Source organism: Corvus brachyrhynchos, unplaced genomic scaffold (assembly GCF_000691975.1).
Source record: "Corvus brachyrhynchos isolate BGI_N302 unplaced genomic scaffold, ASM69197v1 scaffold115, whole genome shotgun sequence".
NCBI lineage: Eukaryota > Metazoa > Chordata > Aves > Passeriformes > Corvidae > Corvus > Corvus brachyrhynchos.
Genome location: NW_008239553.1, coordinates 8,595,574 through 8,611,696, shown reverse-complemented (window position 1 = coordinate 8,611,696; position 16,123 = coordinate 8,595,574). Strand labels below are relative to the sequence as shown.

The window sequence follows — 16,123 nt, the reverse complement described above, 5'->3', positions numbered from 1 at the left end:
AGCTGCGGCAGTGGTTACTCTGTTGACACATGTGACACAAACAGCAGGCTACACGGCAGAGCTGCAGGCCAAGTTGAGCAGGTAGGCGCTCTCTGTCACCATTCTGTGCACCTCAGTTGTTGGCATCCTGTCTTTCCTTTCTTTGGTTTGGAGACCTGGCTGTCACCTTTTTCCCCCACCCCTCATTTGGAATCATTTACTGTCTCACATGTGAGCCCCTGCATGGTGGGGTGTATTCCCTCTGACACAAGCTCAGAAGTAGTGTCTAGTCTGACAGCTGTATGCCTGCTGGCCTGGCCAGAGGCAGGAGTCAAAATCCACATGAAGCTAGAAAGGGCAGAAAGGGTGCTGTTAGCCAAATGCCCTGCTGAAGGGAGCTAGGAAGCTGCTTTGATTTTCTCTTGGGAGTAAAGAAAGTAAATGCCCTGAGGTTTGGAGGAAAGAACCTCTCTGTAGAAGCTAAGATGGGTCAGGATTAAGAAGTGATTTGTTTTGATAGACATTGAAGCAGTAGGATTTGCTGCAGACACAGGTACTTTTTCTGGTGGAAAGCAATAAACTCTTTAACTAAAGCTGAGTACTGAGATAGCATTTTTGGTAAAGCTAGAGCATGGCTCAGGGCAGAGTAATGCACAAGACTCTTCAGCTTTTGTAAGTACTTTCTACATTTATCCTTTCTGCCTAAATTATTTAGTCTGGGTTGTGGGATTATGGAAAGACATTTCCCCCCTATTTAAGCTGTTGGATATAATTTTCCAGACTACATCTTTCTATTAATATTGATAGAGAGACAGTTGTTTGACATTTATTTGCTATCCTATGTCATTCTTCCATTGTGTTTCAGCAATAACTCAGAAGATAGTGAACCTATTCCACCTCCTCCAGTAGCATGGAATCAAGTGTCAGGCTTACAGCCCTTCCTTGAGACAAGTCTGAAAAAAATCCTTCAGGAGATATCCCAGATAGAAGCTTGGCAAACTCTCCAGCCTCTGACCACAACTTGTGTGATCTTCTTGGGAGTTTATTACAGTGCTTACAGCCAGCAAGTAAGGCCTGAAAATACAGGTTGTCTTCTCATCTCACCAGCATCAGCTTGTGTATTACCTCTGAAAACTTGAACTTACAGGCAGTGCTGAAAAAGACCGATATCGAGGCATCTAGCCGAGCAATGATTTTGTTTACCACAGCTCATATCTAGGCTGCATGACATTCAGGGTTACATAAGTCTGCTGACCCTATATGTTAGCAGTGCCAAATACCTGTCTTCCTTTTTTGTCCTTTCATCCTTTGCGATCAGAGTCTCAATCAAGGTATGTGGTAGTGCCATGATTGTTCTGATTTACCACAGAGATCCAAAGCATGAAGCAAATACAACCTAATTTAATTTGGCAGTCCTTTTTCCTAGTGGGATAAATCAAGTCATGCATTTTTGCATTTGCTTTGGTCTGAGAGCTTACATGTGGACACCTACACTGCAATCATCTGGGTGGAAGATTGAGCATTAAGGGTCATGCCGTATGAACTTTGGATAGGAAATAATAAAGATAAATTTATTTGTTGCCTCACTGACATTCAAGGTCAGATTCTGTAACACACAGCTGTAGTATGTGATCATCTTTTAAAGTGAGTTTTCTGAAGGTGACACATCAGTGTGATGCTGTTGAAGAATAATGTCTTACTTTTTAGCTACCTTAAAGATTCATGTTCTAAGGATAAATGCAATTTTCCTCTTTACTGCCCAACTGACATGTCTGAGTTCCAACTTGGGAGAGCTGTGTTGAAGGTGTTGGGGTAATTTAATGGCTGTAGTTATTCACACTTGTGCAACTCCTCTGAAACTTGCCAAAAGCAACTGAGTTTATTAGCTATGGCTGGGGTGGAAACTGCCAGTATCTCTCAAAGATGTCTTCAGTGCCCCAAAGGTTGGTGTACCTTTCACATACTGTGATTATGTCCTGAGCATTAGAGAACCAGGACAGCCAAGAGGTTAATGCTCATTTTTAACCTCTACAGATATCCCAGAAGAGTGACTGAGGAAACAATTTCTTGAGTTCTTGAATTGTGCTGGGTTTTTTAGTTTCCACTTAAAAAGAAGTTCAGTCATCTACCTGTGGTTAGATGATTAAAAAAAAATTGTACATAGCATGTTTGAATAGATTAGTGCAAAAAAAATTAACTTGTATAGCAATTAGATTAGTGTATACTGGGACCTTCTTGGAATATTTTTGTTAGACTATTAAAAACTAAGGTTAACACCTTCACAAAGGTTTTACTGATTTCTGGAGGTGGATTTCACCTGGGGGAAAATCATATTTTATGTAATAGAAATGAGTATTTCTGTATCCCAAAGTATGTGGTGTTAAAATTTGCCAGCATGTTCCTTCAACATGGAATATTGCTTACTAGGGCCAAAAGAATTTGAATGATTCTCTAAAAGCCACAGTTCCTCCTCCGTGCGGTGTTCATCCACAGTCATGCTTTGGTGGGTAGGTCAATCACACTTTATGCAGCTGATTTTTTAAAAATTTTTTTTTTCTGTTTTTGGAGACCCTTGTGGTGCCACTCAGCTTTCTCAAGGTAGTTCTGATCACCTTTGTGTCATCTTCAATTTAAATAGAAACATGTAGATGGTATGGGGAGGGGGTTTAGCCAAGTTTTCATTTAGGGGGAATCTTGATTCCAGGGATCCCATATCTTGCTTCCAACCAGTTAAGAATCTCTGGCATGCGTTTTAATATTTGAGTGTGAGAACACCTTGAGGTGCCAGCTGTCAGCTTCCACACTACGAGCAGTGAGGCCAGCTCTAACCTAGAGCAGTACCACTATGTACGTGATGGGGTCTGGCAAAAAGATAATAAACACAGAGGAAGCAAATAAATCAGTCTGTCTTTTTGCTATCACTGGATGCTGTGGTCATTCACTCTCTTTTTCTGTCATTCTTCATGTCTTTTACAGCCATCAGTCAATCCAATTGACTGCTTAGAGGAACTGGAACGTTTGACATCAGAGGTGCTGCAGCCCCTTCTCAGCCAGCCAGCCATAGACAGCATGTGGGACTTGCTCAGGTAAAACCATTCCCCTGCTAAGATGTTGTTGTCAGAAGCTAAGGGAGCCCCATTTCTATACTGTACTGTGTTACAGCTCTCCCCCCTCCCTCTTCTTCTCCCTGTGCAATGTGCCCCACATATGGGAATTGGAGTAGAGTAAGGCTCTGTCTACACCCTGCTTTGTCCTCTCCCCCCTTAAAGAAAAGGCATGATGGCTGCAGAGGTTCTGCATCTCCTCCTTTTCTCCTGGTGCTGCTGCATCTCTGCTTTACCTTGTAGCTGGTGTTTTCATATCAATTTCAGATTATTTTAATCACTCTTGGCTTTGATTCTTCTTTGGTTTCACCGGTCTAAAAAAAAAAAATAAGCAACACAACTAACATTAGTTGAGTCCCTCTTACATGATGAGGTGAGTGTGTGTGTGCATGTACTGTTTATGTGCTCTGTGTGGTGCTGCTTATATAAAGGAATGTAACTAGATTCACATCTTTAAGCTCCTGCAGAGCTTCATTAGGGCTGTGAAAACCCCTGCAGAGAAGTGCAAGAACAGATACCAAACTGTTCTTGCAGACATTTGGATAACATAAGCTCTGGCTCTGGGAACAGTTAAGAACTGCAGATATTCTGTCTTTCTGCTGTAGAGGGAGCCTCCTTACTAGGTTGTGATTAATCTTCTGGAGTGGGGATTCTAAAAGGCCTAACTTACAGTCAGGGAGGCATCCATCTGCCTCTAAGAACATCTGATACAAAGGGCACTTGAAATTTTTGGTTTCAAGTGGTATTTGAATGGTCACCAGTTTAGCCCATGTTCTTTCATGACTGAAACTGAGATCTGAATCTTTGGCACCAAAGCTTCCAACACAAGAGCACTCATTTGAGCCTTCTCTGTCTGTCCTTGAGATCTGAAAACAATGGATTTGGTCAGGCTATAAAAGCTCATCAGCAAGAATTCTCCCAGGCTGTTCTTAACACTGGCTGGTAAAAACCATGGTCAGCTAATCTCTGCTCTAATATTTTTGCTATTTTGTCTAAACTTTCTGGGCAGTTTAGGTCCAGGAGTTCAGGGTGCTTCATGAGCCCCACATGTGTTTATGCATCTCGTACATGTAATACCAGTGGTAGAAAGAGCAATGCATTTAAGCAATTACTTTTCTCCCATAGAGTAGTGATATGGATCTTTGACAGGGTTTGCCCTATTACCCCATTACCAGTGAGCAACTTGCTTGTGGTCACTTTTCCTTGTGGTGGTCTTACCTGTACAGACATTATATATCTACTGTGGGCCCCGCAAGCACTGCTGGTGTGGGAATTCGTAGTTCCACCTGCAGAGAACACACACACCAAGAGTGATTTGCACAGTCATGTTCATGTGTACATTAAAGCTAGGTTCTTTCTGAATACAATTTAAAAATCATTTCAGTAGTACATGAAGGGCAGCATTTTTGCAATGTCAGTTTTAGATATAATCTGGCTTTTTGGCTTTGCCTACAAGTTTATTATCGAAATGTCTTGAGTGGCTGGGCAGCCCTATTAGTCTGGTGTGTGTATATATGTGGGGAAGGCGTATTTTTTAGAAATCAAACATCCAATGCTTTCAAGTATTTGACATCAGAGATGCATCACTGCATCAGTATTTCTGCTCATCATGACCAATTCAGCTGAAGAGAAGAGTTCCTGACAGCTCGCTGGCATTAGCGTGTATGGCAGTAGTGCTTAGTGTACCAGCTGTGACACTGGCTTTTTGCTTTCACTGTCTTCAGGGCTTCCATTTTACTGCAATGTGTGATACAGTTCAGATAGATAGCAACGTTTCAACAAGATAATTCCTCAGCAGTGTGAATGCTTTTGACCTAACTCCTCTCTGTTTATTTGTTCACACAGGCCATGTTCTGCTTTGTGCAACCCTCTGTCCTGTTCCCCAGCACCAGAATCTGTCGTCAGCATTGCATCTCTGAGTTGCACTGGAGGCAAACCTCCTTTGAGCCTGGTTGGCTCGAAGTCACCTTTCCCCTTCCTCACTGCCCTCCTGTTTCTCATCAATAACATCACTCACATTCACAAAGGCCTGACCAGCAAGGTGAGAATAGTCTTTTTCACTATAAATTCTAGGTAAATGATGATAATACTTGTGAGTGAGGTTAGTATTTGTACCTGCCCAGGCATCAAAGAGATGTTAGAAGGACTGTTAAAAGCAAATTGTTGTGCATTTTTATTTTAAAAATATTAAAGTATTATAGAGAGAAACAGCCCCACTTACAGAACAAGTGGGATGAAGATCAGAAAAATATCTTGTCTTTGAATTGCAATATGCAGTTGGCACCAGGAAGCTGGAATTACAGAGCAGATGATGCTTAAAGGATGGATTTATAAAGAATGTTTGAGAAGAGTTGAATAACTGTTGTTTGACTGAGCAAAATATAAAACTTGAGTGTCAGTGGAGGAAAAGCATAGTTGAAGCATATATAACAGAGAAAAATGGTGTAATATTAAAGAAGAGAATGAGTGCTACAGAAGAGGGTCCTTCCTACTTCGGTTTGTTCTGAATTTTTAGAATAAGTGAGTCATGGAAGATTGCAGACCCTAAAGAGCAAATGGCTGAGCCCTTGAAAGATGGAATACCTAGCATGAACTTTCTCAAAGCCTTCCTGTGTCACCTCATGTTGAATTAGCTGATTGGCTACTGATGGAAATATCTGGCCAGATGAGGGAGAAACACTTTAAGCCACTGGCCAGGTTTCTGCCTTACAAAGCACTGTGGAAAATGTAGGCAGTGACTGTCGGTTATCTGTGATGGGGATGATCATGATGGCTGCAGGTGAGCCCTGAGGCAGAAAAGCAGATATTTATAAGGCTGTTTTTAAATATGCCTTTTGGAGTAGCCAACAGGAATTCTCTCATGGGAGGAGGTAGGGGGTGGGCCTTGGAGAAGGCTGTGTTTTGCTTTCTTCCAAACACAAACTGTCCTAATACTATTTTTCTCCACTTGTGATTCCTTTACAGTACAGCTCTGTGCTGGGTTTCAGAGGCTTGAAGGATTATCTGCATCAGAGCTGGCAGACTGGACTTCCCTCTGTGACTTCCTCATCTGCGTGGATCTTACGCCATGAATATCACCTGCAGTACTTTGTGTTAGCATTGGCTCGGAGAATGGTATCCTTATTAGTCCTTTCATTTCTTTCCCCTGAGGAATTGACTTCACTGGCAGCTGATCTTTCTTGTATCTGACTTAGGTCTGGTGACTCTTCTGCTGACTTTTGTGCCCCATTAGCAAATAATGTCTTTCCAGTTACTGATGTGGGGATTTAGTTCCAAAATACTTTGGATGAAAAAAATCTGCTTTTGCCTTTCTTTGGGGTAGAGTAGGAACAAAGTTTTCAAGCGTGTTGCTAAAAAATTGTCGACTATCTAAGGCAGTCAGGGGAAGCAGAAATACCTCTTGGTACAAATGCTGACAGCTCTTGCAGTCTGCCTCAGTCTTTCACTTTCCAGTGAGATCTGTGTCTTGTTTGACCCTCCTGTCCTTGCTGAATGTCTTGTTGACAAATGATACAGTGCTTTTATCTGTTGTTTTGTTTCCTGTGCAGGCAGGCACTTGTCCGGATTACACCCAGCATGCCTCACTTCATCACTGTGTTGCCATGGCATTGCTAAGCCGTCTGTTGCCAGGGAGTGAGCATCTGGCTCACGAGGTCCTACTGGATCTTGCCTTTAATCCAGAGTTTCTTCCGTAAGCTTTGCATTTTTTCCTTTCTCTAGTCTGATATGTGGGAAGACATGGGGAAAATAGAAAAAACACGTTGGCACTGCAATTTTGTCATAATTTTTGGCCTGTAACAGGGCCTGTGGTTAAGTTTCACTTACTCATTGGCATATTCTCCAGGCACAGAGCCTTCTAATCAGGCAAGCAATGTGGTTGCATATTTTTCTCTGATGTACTGGTGTTGAGAAATGTGATGAGTTTCTTTTGATTTCCTCTGTGACAAGGCTTGTGTGATTCCTGATAGAACTGATCCTCTCTAAGGCCTAGCATCTGCCATCCTGAGAGTAGTGAGTCTAGAAAATAAATGAGAATTTGTCATAGTCTGAAAAGCTTAATGAATCTTCCTCAAACCCTTATTATTCAAGTTCTTACACAAATATTTGCTGATTTGACAAATGCCATGTCTTCCACCTTACACTGGAAGAAATCATGAGCATCTCAAATATGAATCCTCTCATATCTGGGCGAGAAATGGTAGCAGTTTATCTTGTTCATTTCAATCTATTTGAAATTAGCCATGGTGTATCCCTGAAGGAGGTTGAACCAAGGTGCTATAAGGAGATACTATGTTTTTTCAGAAAGAAGGAAAATTTGTTTGTGGATTTGTTTGTGTGGTGGTGTTTTGTTCTTCTTTTTGGGTCAACAAAATGGGGAGTCTTTGGTCTGAGATTGTGGCATATGGATTTGACAAACACCTTTCACATGCACAGTTTCTGTCAGTTCGTATGGTTCCCCTGACCTTGCCACTGCCAGCTGCAAAGCTACTGTTTTGAGCATTGTCTTAGTGGTTCGTGTAGGCCTTATCTGAAATGCAGTATTTAATCTCAGCACTCTCCTGTCTGTGTTGGTAAGTAGGCTGCCTCTCTGGACAAGGGGTTTCAGCCTTCACACTAGACTGGCATTGTGTTGGAGAGTTTTCATGGCACAGCCTGTGTTGTTGACTCCAAATGTGGTTCTCTGAATTCCCTGTAAATGCCAAGGTAGCTGATGCTTTACAGGCCCTCTGTATTAGAATAGCTTGATGATGTAGAAAGTGCTGAGTGATCTGCATATACTACTCCTCCTGTTCTAGGAAGACTGTAGAGATGAATTTATGTGGTGTGTTGTTTGTTTGGCATTTCAGGTTTTTGTTTGTTCATTTGTTTCTTAAACTGTTTGTTGTCTTTACCTTACAGTGAAGGGAAAGCTGGAGGGCCAGAAGCAGCTGACTTCTCTGATATTCTGCATCTGGGCACCAGTGCCAAACTGGCACAGCCTGGCTCTGCAGCAGCATTTGTTCCAAAGGTTACTCGTGGTGCCCTACTGAGAGAATCATACCAGAATCTGCCTTCCATTCGTTCCTGCTACCTCTCTCACTTTGCCCACTTGCAGCCCGCCCTTATACGTTCTCAGGCGTCCTACCAAGGGCGGAATTACCTCATCCAGTCAATGCTGCTTCCTGAGGCCAAAGGGCCCATCCTGCCTTCGGACTGGCCATTCTTTCCACTTATCAGCCTCTACAACAAAGTGACTAATGCAGAGACACGTGGGACTATACTGAACTCTCTCCCACTTGATCTCATCAACACTGTTACCTTGAACCTGCAGTGGGTCTTGTTGCTGGAAACCTGGCGATCTAAAATCCTTCAGAGCATCCCGACTGCTGCCAAACTTGCACGGCTCATGTGTGTCTTCCTCACAGGCAGTGACCTCTTTCTAGAAGCACCTATCCACCGCTACACAGCTGCCCTTCTCTCTGTGTATTGCCAACCCAAGGCCCTGGACTCCCTGAACTTGGATGCTCCTCTCCCTGGTTTGGCATCCTTCCACGATCTCTATATAAGTCTCCTGGAGCAATTTGAGGGTGTCTCCTTCGGAGATCCACTCTTTGGAGTCTTTGTTCTTCTACCTCTACAGAAGCGTTTCAGTGTTCATCTGCGTCTCTCTGTTTTTGGGGAGCACACAAATGTCCTGCGGGCGCTGGGAGTGCCGTTACAGCAGGTAATCCTAGCTTATGGTAATTGCCTGTCACTACGTATTTCTGGCTCACTGGGCTCTTGCTTGTGATTCTCCAACTTTGATTTGTGTGTATATGTGGAGGGCAGGAGCTGTGAAATAGCTCAACCTTCAGTGGAAACGGTCCCAAACCTTGCTTGGTCTAACCATTGAGAACCTTTTAATTTGTAGGTTGTGTGTTTGAAGGGCTGGTTGTACCCCGTGTTCTGCTACCTTTCCCTTATATATGTGTTTTCACACCTTGGTAAGAACTTTTTCCTTGCCCACGCATAGACAAATGGTCATTTTCCCTCTCAACGATCTTTCCACATATACTGGAGTTGTGCTCTGCTGAATAACTCTGCAAGAAAATTTGGTGTGTCAAGTGTAGGACTGCGTTTCTTTTGAGTGAGCAGAGCACAAGAGATAGAATTTAGTGGTGCTGTCGGAAGTACCCTGTCTTCTTACTTTATATGTACTCGTCTGTGCCGAAAATCAGCTGCAGTGGTAGGACCAGTAAAACATCTCTCCATGAAGCTGAAGAGGTCCTGACAAACACTTCGTCAAGGCAGGTCGCATCAGTCCGGGTGGGCCATAGCAGCTCTGCTGCAAATGGGATTCATGCCAGTGGGGTACATCGCGTTGTATAGGTGGGCATGCACAAGGAAGGGCACCCTAGAAGTCATGAACTTCCTCTCACTGCTTAGACCCTGACAAAAGTTGTAATGTTGCCTCTGGATGGGTTTGTTGCAGTTTCCTGTGCCTCTTGAGCGCTACACTTCCCCTCCTGAGGATAACCTGAACCTCCTGCGACTCTACTTCCGAACGCTGGTCACTGGTGCGCTGCGCCACACCTGGTGCCCTGTTCTGTACGTGGTGGCTGTGGCTCATGTGAACAGTTTTATTTTCTCCCAAGAAAGCACAGCGCAGGTGGGTAATGGATAGCAGAGCTTCAGGGCTGCAGTCTGGGTTCTGCATCTGCTCTCCCTGTGAATCCAGTGTGGCTTCTGATGAATCACTGACCTTTGGGACTTGAAAACAAAAATTGTAAGCAAATGCATTGAGGACTGGTCAGCTGCTTGAGAACCCACATATGAGGCAGCAGCTTTTGTTCATTATACCCTAAAGCACTTGCATTAATGGTAGCCAGTTCTACTGAAATCTTGGAGGTCAGCAATTATGCGTTCTGTGGTGTGGGGGGAAGAATAAACAGAAAGCATAAGGAAGGTGATCAGGCAGAGAGAGCTCGTAACAGATTTGGCCTCTGCCGTAGCAATCTTAAGGTGCAAAGGACTTTTTTCTTTGACTTTGCTTGAGTAACCAAGCAGAAGCCTCTCTATGGCCTTGGGGCCTCTATCAGTGAATAGTTGTGCTAACAACACTTCACATCTGATCTGTAGTTCTACCTGGAGGTTGAGAAGTCAGCTGAGATTCAGATCAGGGAAAGGAGCAGAGAGGCAGGATTTAAGTGATAAGACATCTCAAGCACTTTCTGCTGGAACAAGCTGCTCATCATTATAATGAACGAATCATCCTGGAGTGCTGTATGCCCCTGGGCAAAGGTATTACTGCACCATATTAAGGAAAGTACGTGTTTTGTTCCCAGGAGACAGATGCTGCTCGGAAAAGCATGCTGCGGAAGACATGGCTGTTGGTGGATGAGGTAGGATTTGTAAGATTCAGTTTGTGTCTCTGGGAATTAAGTTTTCCATACATGGTGGTTTTACAGACTTACATTTGGCTTTTGAAATTTGTGTTTAATTACCTTGCTAATTTGAGAATGAGAGGAGATTACCAGTAGGATTTTGGCCTGCAATAACTATAAATACACTTAACCAGTTCTTGTAGTAATTGACCTCAGAACACTGAGCCCATTGGAACCTAGATGAATCTCCTGTACTGTGTTGTCCATGCCTCTTGTCCAAGCAGCATTATATCTGGATAGCTAGCGATACTAGAGGAATGATTATAGCACAGTTATGAATAGGTGGCTAGCAGTGATCTGTCTTAAATCTTAGTTGGATGCTACCCCTGAAAAGAACAGGACAGATGTAAGGTTTCTCTTTTTTTCAAGGAGCTTGCCAAGATCTATCCTTTGTGGGACAGAGCTGGATCATTTGGCCCTGGGTGATTAGTGTCCAGGGTAAATTATTAGATCACACTCAAAAATCCATTTGGGTTTCTGGCAAGAAGTCCTTGTGAGGGGCTGTTGAGGAGACAATGGAGTTGTGTTTAGAAGAGGAATTCTCATGCCAAAAAAGGTGAATTTTATTGGAAGAAATTTGCCTTTTATAGCTCTTCTATTGAAGATGATATGATTAAATATCATGGGCATGACGGAATTGTACTATTTGCAGATTTGCTGTGTTGTGTTTGAGACAGTGGAAAAGATTGGATACCTTTCTGTTTCTTTCTTCAGAACTTGAAAAAGCACCTGCTGTACTACAGACTACTGAATGCAGAGAGTCCTTTGGGATTTGACCTTTATGAGCAGCTCCCTCCCATGCGACTGAAGTACCTCCAGATAGTGACACAGAAGGAAATTATGGAGAATGCACCAGCAGTAGACTCATAGCAGAGCACTTGTGCAAGAAGAGGGCCAAGGTGAAGAACGGAAGAGCTCAATTTATACTTCACTGATGAAACTACTTGCAGTTCAGATGATTTTATGTCTTACCTGGACATTCTTGGCATCTTTGCCTAGTGAAGCACTAGTAGAATGCTCCCAGCCCTGCAGAACAACAGACATGTTGTCAAGATATGACAGCATGTGTGTGTGTGGCCTCTCTGTGATGGATGCTGGAGCATTTTCCTTCATTCTCCTTCAAGTTGTTCTGCTTCTTCCCAGAGAAGGTGAGAATGTGTCTGCAAGGCACTGGACTGTTGAATAAACTGAAGGAAGTGTAAAAGCTGTTTTGGTCAGTCAGGCTGGAAACTGGGTTCTCCAGATAGTGTCTGTTTTCCCCAGATCCTTCCATTGCTTTTTTTGTACCTTGGATTTTGAATGGTCCTTTCCTCACACTGTACCCTGCAAATAGAATGACGGTGCAACAGGGAGGAATCTGATCCTGAGAGTCTTTTTTTTTTATGTATAAGCATACATACAAGAAGTTTCTGAAAGATGGTGTTCTGTGCATACACTCAGTAACACAGATGTATTGTATCAGACCTCTAAGAAATACGAGTTCCTAGTGCAGAGGTACAAATAGTGAATATCCTCTCTTGGCTGTCTTTTGGATGGTCTCTAAACTGCTTTCTTTTCTCCCTTAATTTGGTTACATGTATAACAAGATCAAAAATAATTTCTTTGCAGGCCAGAATGCTTGGCAGTAACCACCCCTCATTAGAGAAAAAAAAAAGTATCTGCTTGTTTAGCTGGAGTATGTATTGGTTGCCCTCTCAGGAGAATGCAATTTAAATTTGGAAGTGGAGTTTCCTAGCTCAAACATAATTTTTAAAATGTCTAATTTGATTCCACTTCTATATCCAAATTCTGAATTGCAGCCTCAGACACAAGGGCTGCAAATATAGGCGCCCAAAAGGCTCATCACAAGTGCCACATCAAGCCCAGAATTTACTCTAGGTGTATGATCTCACCGGATGTTTTCTTTATATCCAGTAATTTTTGTGTGGTCACTCTGGCAGGCTTTTGTTTGGAGAAATTGACTTTCATGAACAAAACTTTTTAAAGAAATTTCTGATGTTTTGTTCTTATGAATAAATTCCTCTGGAAGGCACAGGGTGATGCCTGGTCTGAAGACCTAAGCCCCTGTCTTTACCTGTCAAGCAGGCCAAGCTAGCTTCCCTCTGAAGAGACCGCGCCTGTATTAGCCTTGCTCCAGTGAATGTCCCAACAGGAGTGTGAATCACTGTTAATAGGCCTACTTGTAATTACTGAAATTGTTCAGACAAGAAACAAATTCCAGACAGCAACTTAATAGCATCAAAGAATCATTTAGTTAGGAGAAGAAAAGACCTTGTGTCCAACCGTAATACAGTATCTTTCTTTCACCTGACAGTCAAGTGTTGCTGCCCCCTCAAATGCCCGCACAATCACATAGGGCTTAGGGCATTTGTGGCTGATGCTGTCTTTGTATTGGCAGTTTTCTAAGTGTACCAGTCCCCTTAGGTTGCCAAAAAATAGTCAGTTTCATCTTTTTCCCCCTTTATTTCAGAGAGGACGTGGGCAGAACTGGTGTTTCCTTCCAATCTCTCTTTTTTTTTCCTTCCCTTTTGATCTGTGGTTTCTGTCTGCAGCAGATCAATGGCATGCAAAATAACTAAAGCACAGTAGTCTAACAGGATTTTTTTATTGTTGCTAATTATTTTAAAAGTATTTGATGTGATTAAAAATTTCATCAAAGTCATTCTAGTTTTAATTTGTCTAGATAGTGAGAGCCCAGCAGTTGTCTTTCAAGAGCAATGGATAGTAAAATTTAAGGACCCCTAGCTGGCCATTTAAGAGCAGCCTTCATCAAGGACTTCACGTTTTGCTTTTCAGACCTCTACTTATAAAATCTCTTCCAATCCTTTGTGGGATGCAAAGTTGAGTTTTGTAATGTGTACAGGATGTAAATAAATATTTTGATAGTTCTGCAGGAGTTTTTTTGAACTATAAGAATGCTGTCCTTTGAGTCTTTCTTGTATTTGCGTAGTTCTGTTTGCAGTTTATCAATATCTTGGAACAGCTGCCACCTTAAAGAAATCTACTAAATTTTGGAGCTCTGTAAGAAAGCTCCTCAAGCCAAAAATAACAGCCTGCTTGTGTGATGGGTCAGTAATACAGGGTACCAAATGCTGTGTGGGAAGGTGCAGGGTGGTGTGATGTGATTTGACACATGCCCCAGGTGGGAAGACTGTCCACAGATGGTATTTGAAATTATGATGCAAGTATCACCAATGGAGGGAAGGAAAAGAAAGGATCCCAAGTAGTTCTGCAGGCCACAGTCATAAGTAGAAAATTCCAAGGATGCTGCGTGTGAGCTGTAAGGTTTCAAAACGTTGACTGTCACTTGAGATGGTACATGAATTTTTTAAGGCTTTTGGCAGCCTTGTATGGGATTTCTCCACAGAACGCTAGAGGGCATTGCTTTATCTAGTTTAAATGCAAGATTTCTCAGCTTCAGTGCTATTGGGACCTGAAAAAAAAACAAACAAAAAACTAACCAACCCTTATACATCGTTTGAATTTTCTGCATTTTTTATTTTTGCATATACTTTTGATGCAAGTGTGGAGAATTAAATATCTTATTGATGGGTTGCTAAGAACCATCCAGTGTTTTGCCAGCAGGAGCAATTTTGAAAAATTATGGTACATTGAACATAAGATTTAAACTTAAGCTGAATGCAGTCTGAGGCAGGACCAAAGCATGCCCATTCTGTTAATCCAGTTTAATCCTGGTCAGGGTAAGTGAGGAGATGAAGAAAATTAAAACTGTCCAAAAAAGTGGGTGTGACTTCTTACTGAAGCCTTAATATTTCTTTGAGAAGAAAATAATTCTGCTGAAATAAGACCCTCAGGTTTCTGGTGTTGAAGGGATTCTAACTCAGAAGAACATACGTTTTCTGATAACTCTCATCAGAAGTCAACAAAACCAGCTACAACAATTCCTGCCTGTCTTTTAATTCTTAAAAAGAGCACCCCATCTTCTGGTCCTTTGTGGCTAGAATATGCTTGTTTTCATCCAAGTTACTGATGATGTCCCATGTGGATAACAGTGGGATCTCTGTTGATACAAATTTAGCATGGACTGTGCTGAAAGGCAGGAGCAATGTGGTTTTAAAAACAAATGGTTGATTGGACTGAAGATGAGTTGAAGATAATCCTTTTAGCATTGCTGTTGAGTAGGCAGGTGAGAGGGTGGGGCTGTCACAGTTTTGCATCCTATGACTTTGATGGCATTCTACTGAATTTTCCTTTGCATTTTGAAAGGGAACAGAGAGCTCTTCCATCAGCTTGGAAGCTCATTCTTTTCTGCCTGGAAGAAATGGAGTTGATTTGTGATCCCTCAACTGCGTGAGTGGTTTGAAGTCCTGGAGTTTAGAATCCAAATGTGGTGACTTGGCTCACTTTGCTGAGTAGGGGCAGTTCCCAAAAAGATATAGGCAACTCAGTAGCTGGCAGTACTACACACTGAGGTAGGATAAGACCTGACCAAAGAAAGTAAAGGGTTAGGCAAGGAAGAAATCAAAACAGGACTGAAATCATACTGTATGGGAACTTTTTAACAGTTCACACAGAGCATTATATAATTGAAGGACTCTAATTCCACTGTATTTATTGACTACTTCAGTTTGACAGTGGAATTTAATAATCCATTTCTAGACTAATGCATTCTGTCTGGCCACTTAATGCCAGGCAAACCCTAAACACCTTTTGCTGATGAAGTCATAGACAGAGCAAGCCATAAGATGGGGATGTATAAATATACTGTGGGTCAGACAAACATGTTTCTTTTGGTGTCAGACATAAAGAAGAGCAGAAAGGCATGTTAATCATTGCTTTTGCTTCTTCCTGGTTTTACAAAGTTTTTGGAAACTTCTCACTGATGAAGTGCTGCTGCCTCCAGCTGATGATCATATTTGGGAGGCAAATCATGTTTATTCCCCTCAGCTTACAGAAGCTCACATAAGCTTTACGTTCACAAAGCTGGCTTTCTGGTGTTCCTTGTTTAAATAACGTTGTGGTAATTTACTGGCCTTTGCCCTAGTTTTTAAAAACTGGCTTCCATCCTGCCCTTTTAATGGAGAATGTGCTGTGAAGCCCTGCTCACAGAACTGCTGTGTTTTGCATGGTGAGTGGTGGTTGTAAGCAGAGGTAAATTTGCCACAGTGCATTCCCCTCCGTCCCTTTATAATCTTGAGTCTCAAAACAGCTCAGCAATGCTGTGTTTAGGCTTCTAGCCAGCCCCAGCATAAAGATCTCCAGCTCAACCTGAGGACTGTGCTAAAGGAGCAGGCATTGCACCAGCTGTGTTGTGAGCCTCCAGCCACCCCTGGCCCCAGCAGCAGCTCTTTGCAGGTTAAGTGAACAGAGGATATTTTAGACAGAGTGGCACTTGCCCCATCTTCAGGTTCAGTTCTTTATTTGTAGGTGGGCTGTAATCGGCACATACCAGCAGACACCTGTGGCTCCAGAGACAGATGAATGTCCTCTAAGCTGCAGTATGTTGCTGTCTGTTGAGCATCCAGCTCATAAGCCCAGTCAGGGTGATGAATATTCCCAGAAAGTACTGTATATGGACATTAGAATGCAGTCTAAGGCATATGGAGAAGGCTTGAGTCACCCACCCTCTGCATTGCCCTGCCCTGATCTACGGATGGATGACAAACCAGAGCAGTG

General features: G+C 42.6%; 1 protein-coding gene across 1 annotated transcript in view; it reads left to right on the top strand.

Moving 5' to 3' along the window:
* The window catches only part of RPAP1 (RNA polymerase II associated protein 1), a 39,099-nt gene extending 25,717 nt beyond the window's left edge, over positions 1-13,382 (top strand). The window contains exons 17-26 of the mRNA XM_008639688.2: positions 3-81; positions 845-1,046; positions 2,956-3,065; positions 4,929-5,124; positions 6,048-6,197; positions 6,632-6,774; positions 7,983-8,787; positions 9,535-9,711; positions 10,388-10,444; positions 11,201-13,382. Coding sequence (XP_008637910.1) covers positions 3-81; positions 845-1,046; positions 2,956-3,065; positions 4,929-5,124; positions 6,048-6,197; positions 6,632-6,774; positions 7,983-8,787; positions 9,535-9,711; positions 10,388-10,444; positions 11,201-11,356 — 2,075 coding nt within the window. The 3' untranslated portion in view covers positions 11,357-13,382. The remainder of the gene's footprint in view (positions 1-2; positions 82-844; positions 1,047-2,955; positions 3,066-4,928; positions 5,125-6,047; positions 6,198-6,631; positions 6,775-7,982; positions 8,788-9,534; positions 9,712-10,387; positions 10,445-11,200) is intronic.
* Positions 13,383-16,123: the final 2,741 nt, after the last annotated feature.